Source organism: Pezoporus occidentalis, unplaced genomic scaffold, assembly GCF_034315485.1.
Source record: "Pezoporus occidentalis ecotype Australia unplaced genomic scaffold, CSIRO_AGI_Poc_V1 ctg175, whole genome shotgun sequence".
NCBI classification, from domain to species: Eukaryota; Metazoa; Chordata; class Aves; order Psittaciformes; family Psittacidae; genus Pezoporus; species Pezoporus occidentalis.
Window position 1 is genome coordinate 207,501 of NW_026913586.1, and position 19,212 is coordinate 226,712.

The window sequence follows — 19,212 nt, forward strand, 5'->3', positions numbered from 1 at the left end:
AATATTTCCAAAGCAGTCTGGCTGTCCTACTAATATAGCCCAAGAACAGTCATGCAGTACTTCCAAGTTATTCTCATGTGGCTCAACAACTTTCACACAGTGTTTTGGCTGTACCAAGTTATTATGGGCTGTATACAGTAATGAAATGTCATTCCTGAAACATGCTTTGGCATAAGTTAGGAGAAGAAAAAACTACTGAGCAACTCCATCCACTTCTTCCTCCTTTGTCTGCCCCAGAGCCTTGAAGAATGGTTTGAACCGGGGAAAAAAAAAAAAACCAATCATTAGCAAAATGATTTAATATTTCACCTGCACTCTCTAAAGGATGCAATTAAAATCACTGGCCTTTGGGAACAGAAAAATATACAGGCTTTTTTAAGGAGGCTTATTTCCCTACCAGAGGCTAACTTGTTGCTGCATAAGTCTCAGATATGGTGTTGAATGTTTTCAATTGTTTTTCTATAAATGTGCCTGAAATCATCAATTCAGCTTCTTATTCAGGCAACAGGTATAACAATCACATCAGCATATTATTTCAAATAAAGACATGTTCAAAGTGAAGGCTAATGGCATGGCTGAGCTCCCTGGACCAGTAACGAGCACAGAACTTTGAAATCTGGGGTGTCTGAATTTAAATACATTATGCCCCCATTAATTCAGTCCTTCTCTGTGTACACAACAGCCAACAGTATCAGCACTAATGGAACCCCCTTTTCTACCTGTTATATAGCCAGAAAAACAACAACAAAACTCCCTGAGAGCAGTCCCTGAAGAAAAAAAAAGAAGATAAAAATAAAAGAGGGAAATCAGTCAGGGGAGCTGAGGTGATGTGCAGGCTATTGCCTTTCATCAACTATAATTAATTGAAAATAGTATGAAAACTTCCCTAATGTCAGCATGCATAATTGCTAACAATTGTTATTAAAAGATGAAAAGAAATGCTGTGTCAGGCTGAAATATCCCAAGAGTTCATGTGTATCATCTGCATATATAATGTGAACTTACTGTGCCAGACCTTTTCAGCCCTGCAAAAGTACAACTGGGCTAAAAATAACTCCGCCTCGTACAAAGTTTGATGTTTTGGAGTAGATATGACAGTGGTACAAATCACCACTCAGCTCTAGACTGCTTCAGCAAAACCAACAAATGTGTTTAGATAAACTGTGGACAGCAACAAACGACCACCATCAAAGGCCGTGTTGTGTTTTTCAGACACAAAAAATTCAGGTTAAAACTTGTTCTTCCTGCTTCTGTCCCGCAGCTGTCCATCAAAACCAGCTTTCTCCCTGCGGTCTATCAAATATTTCCCTCACAAATCAATTTTACACATGATCAGCCCATACCCCTACTGAGCTGAACCTCCCCGTTAATTAAGTGAAGAAATTACCATATATATTATATTAATGCAAACATCATTCAGCTAGTAATTCACGGCTGATCTGGATAATGGAAAGGTTGAACACCCATTAACCCAAGCCAACAAAATGGGTTGGCTGAGAAATTCTAGCAGGTCTCATGTGACTCTTCCCTCTAACTGCAGCTCTGCGGTATCTGCTATTGTAATAATTAAAATCCTCCCGGTAGATCAATACTGGAATCTCTTTATGGGAAGTGCCCTGATGGAAATGTCTCAAGGAAGCTGGGGCTGTGGAACTCTGAAAAATTCATTTTTTTTATCTGACAATTATCACCACACTGCAGACTAATTCAACAGTGCACCCCTCTCACTCTGCTTTGAATGCACTGGAGATTGACATCTAAAAAAACCTAACATCTCATTTTAACAAATAAAGGCACTATTTCCACATACAGTTTGGAATTATCAGCAATCATGAAACCAGACAAAAAATTAATATACATTAAGCACTTCATCTTCTGATGGCTTCCTCTGAGTCTCAGTTATCGCAGCCTTCTCCTCATTTCCTCTCTTTGTATCTTCCTGTATTGATCTCTGCCTTTTCATCTCTTGAAAAAAGGGAAAAGACATGTAAAATTATTATAAAGCTTGATATTTATGTATTGAAATGTGGACTTACATTATCGGGTTTTCATATATTTATTGTTAAATATTATTAAATCATAAGACGGGAAAACAGGTTTTATATTTTCTCCTACCTGGTCTGCTCTCCACGTATTGACTGAAAGACTGGAGCTGAGTTTTTCTGACGGCAGAGTCCTTGCTGAACACAACAGGATTTCTAAACCGTTCTGCTGCTTTTTGTAATCGCTCAGCACGATGTTCCTCTGTTCCATTCTGCTAGGGAAAAAATCAGACACACAACAGTTTCTTTTGTTTACAAACGGGAAGACACAAATTCGAGAGGTACGTTTCGGTGAGGGGACAGGACACAGCTTTTGCAAAGAGGCTTTCACAACTCAGGCTGCGGTTTATATAGGATGAAAGTATCAGCTGTGGAAAAAAGAAGAGTGATTAACTTTTCCCTGCTTCTGTTTAATGTGTGGTGGCAACGCCTGGCTTTTTGCTGTATGTGGGCACCCTCCTGCAGGACTCTCTACTTAAACAGCCAGACTTATTAATTGTGACGGGCATTTGCCAGCGATGCTGATTTTAAAGGAAAAAAATCACAATCACTCCTTTGCAACTTTGATTTGCCAAGCACTGCGCCTGCTGCTGCCAAGTAGCGGCGTCTCTACCCCTGAACATGATCTGTATCGTTTTAAAAGCGTGTTGCCTTTAGCCTGTCTCCCTGCCCGGTAAAGAAATCTGTCGTTTTCTGTAGTCCCACAGACTTGTATGACAAGAAGAACTAGTTTCTAATTTTATGCCCATTGAGATAAACCACTAATGCTGGATGAAGGCTAAAAGGTAGGATTATAATACTACCCCACTGAACTGCATTTCATCAGCTATAACTTTCCAAAGCCAGATTTGTAAGTAAGCCCTTTACAGCTAAGGAAACTACAATTATCTTTTCCAGGGCTTCCTATGTTAATACTGGTAACAAATTCAAATGATTCTATCAACACAAAATATCCCAGAAGACTGAACCACCGCAGTGTGTGGAAGCTGCAGATACCGAGGTGCTGTGTACCAAACAAATATTTCATTTTATACCTAATCTTTTATTATTTTTATTAAGTGTTTTGAAAGTAAATAGGGAAAGGCTAAGATGCATGACTAATAGCTAAGCCTGCTGAATGCTGAAACTGGTTATCAAAAGCTACCAAGACTTTGCCCTTCCTCTGCATTGAGACAATTGGTAATGAGGGAGTTCTCCAATGGCCTATTCTCTAGCCTCAAGGAGGCCGGGGATACACAATCCCCAAGGGAAGGTAACAGTTTATCCTTTTCCACAAACACAGAATGCCTCATTTAGAAACGTGTAAACTGCATTTTATTAAAAAACAAATCCACCTCAATGCCAAGAGCTCCATGAGAACAGATGGACACCATATATTCCTTATAATGCCGCTTTCCAACTCCTCCTTAGAAAGATGCACACAGGGATAAACTGTTAAGTTGCACCTTTTGTGGGAGCACCTTAGAAAAAAAAATTAATCAGCTCCTTCACCGAAGCTTTTTTTTATAAAGAGAAATACCATTTTCATCAGGTTAGGTGATACCAAATTACCCTAAGAGATATCCTGTGTGTCATTTGTCGAATTAAGCTTACAAAAAAGTATTGCTCATATCCCCTGGATGACTTTTCAGCTGCACTAATCGGGTGGTTATGATTCCAGTTAAATAAAAGATGGTTTCCTGTTATTAGCACAATAACCATCTGACAGCCTAAACCACAGTCTTTACCAAAACAAACAAACATGACTAATTTTTTAGGCCTGGCAACATGCTAAAATATCAGCGTGATTAGCCAGTAAATCCCATTTTAAGAAACCTTTTTATGACTGGGGACTTCTGCCACTTTACAAATGTATTCCTCTAAGCCCACTAATTCAGTTAGCCTTTTCAATCCATTGTATTATTCTTGGGCCAGCTTCATTTTGCATTAAATCCACTGCAGAAAGCTAAATTGAACGCAAAAATCAGACTTGATCCAGGCTTCCTTTTGTTCAAAGATAGAGACCGAAAGTCCTCTGCTGCTGCCACACACTTTCATCACCAATTTATAGGAACCGACAGTGTAAGGGAAAAGCAATGAAAGTCATTGTTTTGGGACTTCAAAGCATCTCTGTATCTGGGGAAGGAAATCCTTTCAGTCAGCAGTGCTTTCCCCACAGACTGCAGGTGGGTGAAAAGTTATACCCAACTGGAAGTGCCCCAGAGCCAAAGGGATATTAATGACATACTGGGACTATTTTTTTTTTTTAAAGATATAGAATTGTAAGAACACAAGGGGTCTAATTAAGAAAATGAAATTGAAAATTGATTGGTGTGCATTTAATGCTGAAGTGGTGAACATTAAAATAGGCAAAATGACCACATACACCATATAATCACGTCTATTTTTCTCAGAAGCACTCATTGTCAAGCACCCAAGTGTGCACACCTTTAAAGTGTACCACGGCTTAATTTCAATAGAGAAAAAACTGAGGGTCAGGCTTGGGAAAGAAGCAAATCACTGAGGGTCCAATCCTCCTCATATCAAAGTCAGGGAGAGTCTCACTGCTGATTGCACCAGCAGCAGGATGGAGCCTGTGCTGCATTTCTGATTTAAATCACAAAACTAAGAACTAAGAGACGCTTCTTACATCTGTAAGTGTTATGCCAATGACAAGTACCAAGATCAGAGGAAAAAAAAAGGAAAAGTGTTGATTAATCAACAGGAAAACACCCCGGTGCATCACAAACTATGCAACAGCACTGCCATGAAGATTTTCTGTGTTTCTTACTGGGAAGGATTTGATAAGAAATCATTTTCCTTCTCACAAAGTAGAAACCTAAAATGAGAACGCACAGGTACTGAAACAAAAGCATTAATCAAAACTTACCTTAATGTCTTGCTCTGAGCTATCAGTTACAGCTTTCTGAGCAGCACTGGAGAGTGAATTTGCCACCTGTGGCTGAGCTTCTAGGAGCTTCTTCAGCTTCAAATCCACCAACTTACTGTTTTGTTCTGCTAAATATGCAAATACCACATACAACAGAGTGAGATGCATTTAAATGCAGAGTCGCTACAACAATGTAGCAATTTAAAACCTAGATTTAATTCACTTTGCTATCATTTCAAACTAAAGAAGTAAAAACTAGAAGGAAAATTGTATCTATTTTTTGCAATTTGGATTGGTGCAGATTTCTGTAATGTACATAGATAATTCCTAACTTTTCTCAAGAAATGCATGTAGCACTCAGCTGAGCAAGTAAATGTGCTTGAAGACAGTAGACAAAAACCACAGAAAACAGACAATGTTTAAGTTACTCTCAATCTGTACACCCGTATGTGTCAGTATAAAACCACACTTAGAAAGCCATTTATTTTAAGACGACATACAAGAATTTATCACATATTCTATGCACTGATAACCCGTCAAGTTTGTGAACTCCTAATTCATCCTACGGCTCCTTGGCACGGGTTCTCAAGTATCAAAAGAGATCATTTCCAGTAATACTTTGCTATGATTTATAGAATATGTTGAAGCTGCGGGAGCCATAAAATGCTTCATAACTGCATCAATGGGACAGATTCAAAGTCTGCCAAAGCCCCCAAATTTTTTTCATCACTTTTAGCAACTCAGATCAGAGCCCAAAGAAGAAATAGTTGAGAATTTTACCTCCCAATAATGCTCATTCTGTACGTGATCGTTGACTATATGTATTTGTAACACACCTACACACAGTTACCTACACATACACACATAATAAGGAGAAAGGTGTTAATAACAAACCACAGAGCAGATCTATGGAGCTAATCCTGGGTAGGAAAGCAGAATAACACAGAGAAGCCCCCACACATACACTCTACATGCAGTACCACATCTATGCCTTGGGTTAAATGCAGATTAAATACCAGCTGGGACACATTTCTACAGGCACAGCCTGAGTTTTTCACTGCGGGCTGGTAGACAGGCTGAGGAAGTTGGGGCTGTTCAGCCTGGAGAAGAGAAGGCTGTGTGGAGACCTCATAGCCTTCCAGTATCTGAAGGGGACCTATAGGGATGCTGGAGAGGGACTCTTCATTAGACACTGTAGTCACAGGACAAGGGGTAATGGGTTAAAACTTAAACAGGGGAAGTTTAGATTGGATATAAGGAGGAAGTTCTTTACTGTGAGGGTGGTGAGGCACTGGAATAGGTTGCCCAGGGAGGTTGTGAATGCTCCATCCCTGGCAGTGTTCAAGGCCAGGTTGGATGAGGCCTTGGGTGACATGGTTTAGTGTGAGGTGTCCCTGCCCATGGCAGGGGGGTTGGAACTTGATGATCTAAAGGTCCTTTCCAATCCTAACCATTCTATCATTGTATGACTTTTAGCTGGCATGGGAAGTGGAGCCATGACTCTTTTGCCACATAGCTCCTTCCAAGGTTTGGAGCGCTCCGATTCATATTAGCCAAAATCTTTTTGGCATGCTGGCAATCAAATGATGCCTGCCACCAGCAGCGACAGGCTGGGATGGGTTATGACGGATAGTTTCCCTTTCCTCTGGCACACCCAGTCAGGGTGTCCTTAATTGAGGCTCACATGTAAGTACATGCACATTCTCGTAGGTTTATACATAAACATCATGTAATAACTATGATATAAGAGGTTCACATTTTATCAGATGCATTCATAGCAGTGTAGGGTAGAAGTTCTGACAAATACAGACAAACACAGTACTTAAAACCAACAACTGGCAGTAAAAATAGTAATAAAAAAGGCTTTCTCTTCTTGAGAGAGATGGGAGGGACTAAGATCCAGCAGGGGGCAAATTAATTAAGATGGTCAATAATGATCCCAAATGTAAAAAGTCCCTTATAGTTTTGTGTGTAGGTGCTCCTGGGAGATTCTGCCTTCATTAGAACTTGGCATGAATTGGCAGAATTCCGCCAAAATCTGTGTACACTGATTTCTGCATTAGATTGCTTTCTGTATTATTGCCCATCCTCTTCCTTACGCATTTGTACCTCTGGCTACTGTGCCGACTGAACTGCAAAATAATGTCCCAGTTCTTCTCCAGTGTCTTCCCATGGTAGAGATGAAGTGTTGGGTAGTGGGTTTGTACCCCTGAGAAGACATCTCAGGAAAAAAAGGCCCATAGAAGTAAATGTTGGTAAGTCACGGGGGTGATGTGACAGGAATATTCATTTACTGATTCTCTGTTCCTCCTAAATTAACTCGTATTAATTGGAGTATTATTTGACAGGATTCTGCTCTAAATCAGCTTAATTCAAATGCTGGAAATACTAAATATATTTTCTTATGTGTTTGGAAATCCTCAGTAAAAAAAAGTAAAAAAAAAAAATAAAGGACATGACTCAAATCTTTCACATTCAAAGAAGACTAAAAAGTGCTATATACATATCACTGACAGTTTAATTTACAAAAAGTAAATATGAAATGAAGTGTTTTGATTTCATATATTATGGGCCACACACTTGAGTCCAGCTGGCATGGGCAGAACCACGTCAGAGGACGCTGTAAAGAAGCTGTGTCTTGTACTGCCTTTTTCCTTGATGCTGTCCTGTGCCTACCACACTTCTCTGGGCTCAAGCTAACTTGTAGTAAGCAGAAACACCCTGGCAGAGAAGCTCACCACACTACAAAGATGCCCTCAGCACTCCCCAGGGCTGCTGATAACAGGCAGCCTGGTACAGAGAACAAACTCCTTCAGCAACTCTGTGCAAGCAGAGGAGCCCCTAGCTGATGAGCATTATGTTTGTGTCTTCAAAGATCTAGCTCCTTGTAAAATAAGCATCTGCCTTGTACAATCTTGACATACTTACCATCATATTTATCACCTGAACTCCAGTTCTGCTTGATTATTTTTGAAAGGGGAAATACCACTACTATGACTTATTACCTGACCAGCATGTGATTTGATTATGGCAAGCATTTCTACAAGAATATGAATGCTTTTAAAATGTGTTACTTAAAAACCCTAGTATTTAAAATATAAAACATTATAAAGCAAATAAAGTAAGTAAAATTCCATTCGAATTTATACCTCCATGCCACCACTGGAGCAACAAGGTATAAACATACTAGCCAGTCCTTGGGAAGGAACTGGAGTGTTACCAAGTCTATGTGGACATATAAAGCCATGTTTGCTCCTCTTCACTGAGCAGATGGGCCAGGATGTCAGTGCAGAGAGCAGCAGCTGTACTCACCAAGGCGACTGCTCACTCTTCTGCCTACTTTGCTTTGCTGGGACAATCCAGGCAGGGTGCTTTCAGGTGGCTCTGCTTTACAAATTTGGCCTGGGGTCCCCTTGCCCATCAAACAAGCAAGAGAATTTAAATCTGCCATTGCTGGAAATAATGATTTTGCTGCTGATACTAAATTTCAACTAAACATGAATGCAAAATATTCAAACAGAATAAGCATTCGGTTTTAAAAGAACTGAAAAGACACAAAGGAATAAAGCTATGACAGAGAGAAGCAGCACACCAGTACTTCTATGATGATGGAGTGTTAGTCATGCAAAATACACAAAATAGCCATTATTTAAATTACCCGTTGAATCAAGGTCATTTTCTAGGTTAGTAAGCTCATCTCCACCTCCAGTAACAGAGCATTCAGGAACCTCCTCGTTAGTATCTATCTCAATATTATCATCATCCTCATCCTCATCTGTAGGAACATACAGCATTAAGGTTAGTATTTTCTTATGTACATGCACCACATCATTAAAAACAAAAAATGAATGCTTTAGAGAACAAGCTGAGTTACGATAAAAATGCAAATCATGAAATAAGTCTGGAAGCAGATTTTACTTTCTCTACTCATGGGTTTATCTTTAAACTGATGCAACTCAATATACGTACAGGGTGCTCTGCTGGAAACTCCTGTTACAATAAAGGTAGAGCCTGGCCTCAGCAGTGGCTGTTCTCTGTGCTGAATCTCTGGCTAACTCTGAAAAGCACACATGCTCTTCCTTATAACTCAAGTCAAAATAATTTTTCCTAGGCTCTCAGTTCTCTATAAAGCAGAATGGGTGCCGATGCCAGCATATGGCAGGTTTGGATAGGTTTGGCCAGCAGAAGGACCTGGTAGCTGTGGTCTCTTGGGAAAGGTGGCAGATTCAGGTACTTAGTTCCTAGCTTGGTGAGACTTGCTACTCCTTACTTTGCACAGAATATCACAGAACAGTGATCTCTGTACCTTGCTTAGGTTCTAGTCTCTGATACAAGTTGAAAAATGACCACCATGCTTAGCAAGCGCTGACCTTAGGTGTAGTAGCCAGAGCATACTCACAGATTGCTGCCTTACTGCACCACTTTGAATCAGCACTGTTTGCAAGCTACATACATTTTAAGTAAAATAATAGTTGTAATTATACTTTATATTTTTAATGGGATCTTTCTACTGTGTTTCTCAGAGCAACTTATGAATATCACTTGTAAATGAGCCCCATAATGTTTTATGAAGTAGGCGATTATTATAATTACAATTATGACGATGATGTAGGTAGATTATGGCACAGACAGAGTAAGTAACCTGAAGAAGATCAAATAGCAAGTGCTGAATTGTGAAGCAGATCCCAGAAAAAAATCCTGACTCACATTTTCAATACAAATATATAATGAAAGTCCATAAAAGCTAGATTAGTACTTCCAAAGCACATAGCTGCATTGTTTTTACTCACTTTTAAGTCTCATATCAAATGCTATCTACACTTGTTCAGACTTATATGAACGTTTTTGTCCTATGTATGCATGCATGCATGCATGTAAAAATGACAAAAAAGAGAAGGCTGGAATGTGTCTGGAGAAAGAAGATACAAAGTAACTAAAGAAACTTTAAAACACTTCACAATAAGGAAAAATACTGATTATAATTTCAGCACATTGGTACATTCAAACACCATATAAACAAAAGGGACCCTAAACATAGTACCAAGATATATACCATAATTCTGAATACCAGAAAGCTGGGGAAGTTTGAACCAGGATTGGTGCTGATCACTCATCATCTGTCACTGAAATACACCAAACTTCATCCCCAGACCTCAGTTTGCACTTCAGGCCCGCACTGCTGACATGAAGATCACACAGTTGCTTCTTTTCTTTACCTCTTTATCTCCACAGTCCCTATAATTCCCATTTTAGGAGCCAGTTGACATTTTTATATGTCTGGTACTGCTATATAACCAGCTGCTCCCTCAATTTCTCTGTAATTAATCAATGTCTTTCATAGACCTCTGCTGATTCAGGGTAAGGTTCTTGCTGCGACAGACAGGACCAAAGAAGTTTCCATTTCAGTCCTATTCAACATCTGCTGCACGTATGATGGAGCAGCAGTGTGTGAAGTAGGACCCCTGCGTTTCAGCTGGCCACCATGACTTCCCTGGGCTCCTCTCCACTAATTCTCAATGGTTTCTGGAAGAGTCAGCTTTCTTCCAAACTGCCCCAGCTTGAGCCAGATGGATGGAGAACATCTCTCCCCAGCCAAAGCAGGATCTGTGATCAGACCTGGGACCTGACAGATGGTGTTTCAGGTGTACAACTGGATGGGCACAAACACTCAGGACTCTCTACAACATCCTTTCTGTTGCAGAGAAATTCACACAGATCATTCTGTGATCTGGACTCTAGTCCAGTAGTAGTACAGAGGTTAGGTCACCAAAGTAGAAGGGCACAGTGTGATCATGGCAAAGAAAGGGACAGGGTAAAAAGCAGACTGAAGAGTTAAAAAAGAATGCTAAAGCAGCAACAGCAACAATTCTGAAGTTCTGAATTTTCTTCAAAGCATCTCTACTTTTTCTGATGAGGACCTAGACTTCTCACAAGACTTTATGATTGTGTCAGAGAAATTCAGTGGCACTCAGGCCATGGTACTCTCAAACACATCCTGGAGATCACAGTGGCACACTGAAAACATGACTGGGCTAACAGCAGCAAAGGGTCATGGATATTTGGAAGAGGTGGAAGAGAGAGAAAGAAGGGCACTGCCGTTACGAGGGGGGAAACCAAATCCACCCCAAGCCTAGAGGCAGGCAATGACTTTCCAAAGCACCCAAAGAAGTCAGCTTGCAAGGTCAGCTCACAACTACCAGTCATCCAGCAGAATGCTGGATGTGTCAAAACAAGCTAAACAAGATGACAGGGTTTAAGACCGCTGCATACTAAGGGAATGCTTAGATTAGATTATTTGATTTTCTTTAATTTAATGTAGCAAGATCAGAGGCACTGTCTTTGACACCACCATTTAAGGTAACAAAAGAGACGGGAATGTCGAAGACACCAGTTCCTAGTGTCAAACAATGACCTGACCTAGTATTTAATTTAAAGTTGGCAAGCTTTGGCTGAATATGATTATCAGGACATTTACACTTTATTAAACAAGCAAAAAAAAAAAATCAATTAAAAGCATTCATTTGAAGTAATTTCAGAAATTTTCAACTATCTTTCAAAATCTACAGATTCCTTGCTTTACACTTCCCTAGGTTTTGTGGGTTTTCTTTCCAGTTCAATGTTCTTTCAGTGTATTAAAAAGGGAAATGTGTTTAGGGAGCATGTTACAACAAGATTTTGCAATTAGAAATGATAAAAGGAACAACATAACGAAGAGATAACGTATCTTTTTATGAAAAGAACAAATTACTAGTGTGAAAAACTTAAAGCACTTGGTCTAGAACCAAGGCAAGAATTCAGAAGAGTGCTAAAGAACTGCTTCCTTGAAAAGTATGTACATGCGGATCCTAGAAAGACAGAAAAGCTTTACTATGTTGTGAAGAAACAAACAAAATTAAAGCTAAAAGGATTAAGTCAACAACTAAATAGCAATGGCCATTACCTTCACAGCCTGAACTGCAGTCTGGACTGAAGAGAGCAAAATAAGAATCTCTTGGAATCAAATAGGGATGCCAGAATATTGATGGAAAAAAGATCCAGAGGCATTTTATAGCTCTTATGTCTTAATATTCAGATCAAGCTCTGGCATAATTTGTGGTTAAACTGATATTCTCTTGACTTGGTTTAAGCTTGTCCACATGTAAAGGAGTTGCAGTAGACTGCATTCATTTCTAGATCAAATTAAAAAGGAACTATTTTCATAGAAAGGTAAAAGTATTGATGGAGTTTAGATCACATTAGTGGGAGAAGCATATATAAACTGCCTCAGAAGTTGCATGAACAGTGGTTGCTCTTTAGGGAAGATGCCTCTAGCCTCCAGGATTGTCTCTGGGAAATCCTTAAAGCATGTGGATATTCAGATATTTAGTTTATTTATTTTCAGGTACAGAGTTCACTTTTAGTCTACAGGATGTTACAGGAGCATCTGAACAGTAATAAAGGAAGCAAAGGCAGGGAATGGAAGAAATGCAGGATCTTAAGACTTATGATCAGTGTACAAGAAATCCAATGTCAGGATAAAAAAGTACAGCAGTAACTGCCAACAGACAGAAATACTGCCTGTTAAAAATATTACACTGAGGACTATGCACTGCTTTATGAGTTGGAGACTAAGCACAATCAGTAAGCCTGAGCTAGCATGTACATTTCCCCAAATCACTGCCTCTGAAGCAGAATCTGTAGCATACCCTGAAAACTTTAAGCATGCAAGTGCAAGGTAATGCCAGCTGGTGCTCTCTGGTAAGTTTTTCAATTGCACTTTTTCAGCTTTTGTTATTAATTCCAAAATTTTTCAAAACTGTTTTTTGTCTTACAATACATTTGGAAGCTCCTATTCCTGTGTTTTTCCCTCCCTGCTCATCTAGCATTTTTTTGCTGTGCTGTCTTGTGTCCATCCTCTTCGACCCTCCCAGTTCTGCCTATTTCCGGCACTTTTTACACCAAAGCTTCTTCACACTTTGCCTGTCTCACCCCCTGTCCTCTCCTTTGTTCCCTCCCTCCACTGTCTACTAACCACCTCCAGATCTAAGACACATCCTTACAAAGCCGCCATCTCAAATGAAGGATGGAGATGTGCCAGAGAGTAAAGAAAATACACTACCCAAATCCCAAAGGAGCAGACCGGTGTCCCACTGCAGAGAGACAATACCTAGATAAGATGTCAATTCATTTGTCCCGTTGCTGCTGGGAAAAGGGAGGATATTTGGATTCCTATCTTGATACTGTCCCTGGACCCATCTCAAGGCATCCATCCGCTTATCAGCCTGAAGCTAGGAGGACATCTAATAAATTTGAAGCTGCCATCCCAAACCCTCTGGCAGTTGGCAGGAGAAAGTATTTTCTGTCTCACTTGCCAAATAGCCTACGAAAAAGACTGGATTTTGTAGCAAAGGATGCTGCTTATCCAGGAAAGTTTCAACTTGCCATAGGCATTTGAGTTTTTCAGACCATGATTAAATAAAGCCTTTTAATAGAGAATGTAGCACCAGTGCCAAAGCAGGAAACTCTTAATGAACATACAGAAACACTGAAAGAGATCACATTTTCACCTGCAATGGTTAGCAAGAAGATAGTTTTTAAACCCACCAAATTCCCAAAGCTGAAATGTCACCTTTTTGTGGAATAAGTGAACCGAGAGAGAGGAAAATGATTTGGTACGTTCCCTTTTTGTAAATTAAAAAGTAGCAATCAATGCAGAAGAAGAGATTAATGAAGCATAATGGACAAGAGAGCTGGGAAGACATAAGATATTACTATAAGCTTGTCTTGGGTATTGTATAGGGAATATAGGACTATACACAGAAAAAAAACTACTACATGTGAATGCAGTCAGGGGCAATATTCAGAGTCCAGTTGTAAAAAGGAGACTGTCCATTAAATCCCAGGTTTTGGTGGAAATAACAAAATGAAAGGGAATAAACCCAGAAATAATTATAATTTATTTGGTTTATAAAGCATTGGTGCCGTTTCACAGAACTACTGCGCATCGGAAGAACGAATTTCTTGAGTGAAGATACAGCGTGGCACCTGACACTGCCAGTGGTGTGGTACAAGTACAGGGAAGATGGGCCATAAGGAAAACCTTCTGACAATGAATAAGTAGAAGGAAGTGCCATAAAATGCACACTGACGTGAAAAAAGCGAAGAGGGATAAAAAGACAGGGAAAGCTGTCCAAAAGAAGTTCCAACAGCTTGGCTGAACTACTGTATGAACAAAGAAAAATCAAGGTAGGAAATATAAACCAAGGAGGTAAGTCAAAGCGCAAGCAAAAAGCAGTGAGATTGTTATACTGGATAAAACCCCACAGGTCTAGTGGTGATAACTTCATAAACAAGTTGTCATCGGTACTGATACTGTCTCTTCCTTTAATAACACTGAAACTCTCTGAGTGCATATGCAATATATATATATAAATATTCCTTTTTTTATATATATATGTACAGTTACCTCTGAGTCTGTCTATAAACTGAACAAAGGGCAGAAAGAGCAATGGCAAAATTCAGAGGAAAATAAGAACAGTCAATGTGACAGAACAGGGTAACTATTCAGCTGAACACTCAGATATACCCAGAAAGCATACCTTACTTGGAGGAGATAGATGGCAGGAACAACTACGTACAGGCATGACAAAACAGTGAGGAGGGAGTAATTATCATGTAGGATGAGGAATCATAAATTGTGAAGAGGGATGAAGAACACCATAATCTACTTAATATACAAGTAGTGTGTCATTTTGCTCAGCGTCACTCCCTCCCCATCAAGGAGGTAATTTCCCTATTTACCACAAAAATAAATTACATGTACAAGCTTGGTTTACTGGACAAAGAGTGAAAAACTGAAGACCAGACCCAAAGGGAACTGTACAACTAACTGCTTTTCTGTTTGGTGTTATGTGGAACAGAAGTGTTAGGGTGCAGACTACATTTAAATATATATGCACATAAAAGACATACTACAGAGAAGAAAAAATACTCATTTTGAATCTACATTCGTTGTGAATGTAAAGCTGGATTTTGCTGACACTTTGGCTTACATGTTAGTATGAGAAACACAATTTCCCCTCAGAATATGTAGAAGACACTAAAAGAGCAGGAAGCCTGTACTGAAACATGTGCTCAGCACCCATTTGAGTTTGAGTGACACTACATTACTCCAGCTCGTAGCACTGGCAGGTATATGAATTTTAATGACATCTCAAAGTCAGTTTAATAACATTATATCAATATTACAACTCAAAACCTGTAAAGGCAAGTGGTATGTCAAAAGACTGCCATTTAAAATCAAAAGGTTGCTGCCCCCACCTCCCACAGTCTGCCTTTAAAATTATCTTCTCAAGCAGTCTTTTGAACACATTTCATATAAAATAATGATTTTTAAGTATTTCTAACATTGTCTTCCCCCAAATTATGTTCATGCTCCTATATAAAAATATATATGGAAAAGATTTTAATCAACAATCATGAAATTCTGCAAAACCATGGGTAACGGCAAATCTGTAAATAATGGGCCAGCTTGAGCTACTTGTTCACATAACATCTACTTCTTTCAATCACATGTATGTTTTTCTTGGAAGTGTTGGAAATTAAGTGATCACAATGGTTTATTTGGGAAACCTATCTACAGCCAGGTCTTTCGATATGTGCACCTGGTGAACAACAACGTTTTGAAGTGTGAACAGAAGTGATACCCAAAAAGGTCTCTGGTTTCTGGGTTGCCATAGGAATAAGATACAAGGCTCCTCAGCTCACCTCCAGATGCCTTTGACCTTTCTTTCAACTTTTCTGCAGCCATTTCACTGTAGCTGGGAAGTTCTGACATCTTCACTCCAGATCGAGCTTCTGCTATTAGCTGACGAGCTCTCTCTCTCAGCTGCCGACGCCGCTCTTCATCTTGCTGCTAAGATATATTGAACAGTTGCCAACTCAGTAATTGACAGAAATGCAATTTCATTCTCAATCTGATCATCATGATAGTAACTGGTTTACAGCATGGTGCTTGGCCCACATTATAAATAGGATGCTCGATATCAGTTGGGTGTCACACCACAATTTTTAAAGACATCCATCAATCAGGTTATTTTTTTTAAGCATTCCCCAAATTATTAATGGAGTGGGAACCTAATTATTTGCAATTTAAAGCATTTATAAATTATGTGATATAAAAATAACTTGATGAAAACTCTCAGACACTTCTGTTTCAAAGTAGTAACTACAAAAAGTTTTACCGTAGCTATAAAAATGGTTTTACTAAATTGAATGACTTGCTTGAGTAATATTCTCCCATAGAACTGAAATGAGAAGTCAGATGCTGCTCTCGGTTACTCCAATCACCAAGCTGACTTCAAAGAGGAAAATGACATCAAATCTGAGACATGGAAAGGAATCTAATCCTTCAGTTTCAATGGATACATCTTTTAAAAGAAAACCCTAACAAACTAATGAAGATTAATGAAAGAACAATAGATGCCAGAGCAGAATAGATTTTTGCATTGCTTTAAAACATTTTACTAGTGGGGTTTTGGTCAGTAATTAAAGAGATCATATTGGAACCATCCCAGACAGTGCTGCCCCACTAAAGCTTATGAAGCACAATATTTCAGTCACATAAATGAGCAAAGGTCCACAGCATTTCTTTCTAGAAAAGATTTATCCTGCTAAAAAAAATATTAATAAAATGACGTGTTTAAATGTATCTACAAAAATACATTAAGCCATAATGGAAACCACTTCATTGTTCACCTTAAACACTTGATTTTTTCAAAGTTAGGACTGTTTTCCCCCCCGCCCTCAATATTAGAAACACTCACAAGCACAACAGAGTTTGGCTTTAAATCAAATCTGCCAGTAAATTTATATTACTGACATAATGACCAGGATAAACCCAGGTACAGGCAGTTGACCTGAACTAAGTGGGATATAGCAAACTGCCAAATTTTGGAGAGCTGTCCTGGCAGCCTTCCCACCAACCCAAAAACTGAGCATCTCACACCTGCAGATGCTGGTGAGAGCTGCTGCTAAGTGCTATTTAGTTTAAGCAATCATTAATAAAACAAGTGCAAAATACTAATTAGGTACATTTTACCCATTTCCATGTAAATTGTTTGTTTGTAGCTATTTACTCAGCATTGTTCTTGCCACAATAGAAAAAATGCAAATGACTGAATCAGAATGCAGCCCTAATGGGACTTTCTGTTTATAACCATTAGCCCAGAGGTGTGCTGTAATTCAATCCTCCAGCAGCAAGATTTAGCCTCATTAACAGCTTGCATGGGCAGGTTACAACTCATAAAACCCTACAGTAAACAAAGTATATGGACACAGCACAGTATCTTGTCTCTGAGTGACAGAACCCTGATTCCCTATCAGATTGCCTTGATTTACTTTTCTCCTAATGTCCTTTCCCTGGAAAGACAACTCTGCCTGGGCCCTGCAAGGCAGCAGGATGGCACATTGGCTTTGTTTGCTTTCTCACCCTTTAACTTCCCAGAAGGCACAGAGCAACAGTTCTATCAGAAACTTATTTGGTAAAGTACACATTAAAAAGACAACTGGAAAGCTTCCCCCCCTGCTCCTATGCACTAAAATAGATCCATTAATTTCATTTCTAGCCAGCCAACTGGCACAGCAACTGATTTTATTTCGACCCGCGGTATTTGGTAACATTAATTACATTGAATTTTACATGAAATAAGACTGCTCAAATCTCTACTATTTGTAGTGCTATTCTACTTGTGGTTTTGACTTCAACGACTTTCAAGAAGGAATGTGCGAAATGTGTATTAAGATTCCCATGTGGTTTAACATCAAACAATTTAATATACTACAGCACATACAGTTTGAAAGAAGGCCAGTTACGTGTTTGTGACAAAAATGCCCTAAACTAAGCAGGCTGCTTCCCCCCTCTTTCTCTCCCCTCCTCCTGAAAGAGAACTTGTATCCTGAATTATTAGCATAGTCATTAACATCCCGGGGATCTCCAAGCAAACACAGATTACTGTGGCTTGTGTTTGTGCTGATTAAGCCAATCATCACCAGCGGATAAGAGAAAAAACAACCTAGTTCTTGCTTAAATTCAATTCAGGTATTTGAACCCTCAGTTACAAGGAGTTCCGCCTTGCCAGAAGAAACACTGGTGGAAGGAGAAATGAAACCGAGAGGGTTAGAAGTAGGTAGATTAAGTTCTGAGGTACAGAACAATTATTAAACAGCAAATCAATCCCCTAGATCTTGGAATGGAAGTGCTTGGGATAAGCATGGAGGCAGGAATACAGATATTAAAAAAAAGAAAGAGAGGAGACATGAACAGAAGCTCTGCACCAAGAAAGGACCATGCAAACACACACACAGCGATCTTCTTCCTGTACAGCTGAAGAGAATACTCAGTAAAGTCTTTCACTCTCTGACATGAACCTGACATGCCAAAGAGACATTAAAGTTTGCTCTGTTATTTTCCCCCAATTGCTTTGTAATGGTCTAAAGATCTGCCATGCGGACGCACAGCGAGGAAAACTTCACCATTTAAGGACAAACTCTTCACGAATAAGTAATGTAATTCCTTGTTTCCCTCCTATAAAAATGTATTGGTATGCAATTTTTATATTTCACAGTTCACCGACATCTCGGCAAGCTTTCTTCCACTGCTTCAATGGTGCTACTTTTAATTTTATCCTCCTTAGTCCTAGTAATTAAAGTGATCAGCAGTGGCATCCCAACGGCTTTGACACAGCTACAACCCCCTAGCAGACTCCGGCTTTTAAGGGGAAGGGGAAGAAAAAAAAGGACGGGAGTTTCATTTCACTGGAACAAGAAAATCAAGCTTCTCCAATCCTCAACTTTATCCAATTGTTCTTTCAGCAGCCTTTGGATCTTAAGAAACAAATAAAAATGGCTGCCATTAGGGGGTCTTTTTTGTACTCGCCGCAGACGGCAATGACTGACATTACTTTGGCCAGAAATGATGTCGTGGATTTGGGAAGGTGGATTCGAATGGGGAACACTGGAGGGGCAGCTTCCGAGATCATTACGTGGCCAGCAATGTTGTTCAGCAGCGGCAGAAGCCGGGAGCTGATCAACTCAGTAAAAGACTGAGAGCGGTGGAGTTTAAAACCCATGTCCTTAAATCACTAAAAATCCTGCAATCTTTGTGTTTTCAAATAAAACCTCAACCCCAACCCTCTGCCAGGGATTTTCAGTCATCCTTTTTGCAGAATTTTGGGAGGATCCAAACTGAGTATACACCAGAAGTCTGACAATGTGTTATCCTCTCTCTATAAAAAATGTTATCCTGTGAGCTGCATTTATTTC

At 39.5% G+C, this 19,212-nt stretch overlaps 1 protein-coding gene across 11 annotated transcripts in view; it reads right to left on the reverse strand.

Moving 5' to 3' along the window:
• Positions 1-19,212, reverse strand: part of EHBP1 (EH domain binding protein 1) — a 228,173-nt gene that overhangs the window by 37,899 nt on the left and 171,062 nt on the right. For 4 of the 11 annotated variants that reach the window (XM_062614292.1, XM_062614290.1, XM_062614291.1 and 1 more), the window contains 5 exons: positions 15,658-15,805; positions 8,570-8,686; positions 4,912-5,039; positions 2,116-2,257; positions 1,859-1,965 (listed from right to left, as the gene is read on the reverse strand). In XM_062614292.1, the coding sequence (XP_062470276.1) occupies positions 1,859-1,965; positions 2,116-2,257; positions 4,912-5,039; positions 8,570-8,686; positions 15,658-15,805 (642 nt within the window). The remainder of the gene's footprint in view (positions 1-1,858; positions 1,966-2,115; positions 2,258-4,911; positions 5,040-8,569; positions 8,687-15,657; positions 15,806-19,212) is intronic. The other 7 variants (XM_062614293.1, XM_062614301.1, XM_062614298.1 and 4 more) reach the window with 5 other exon arrangements.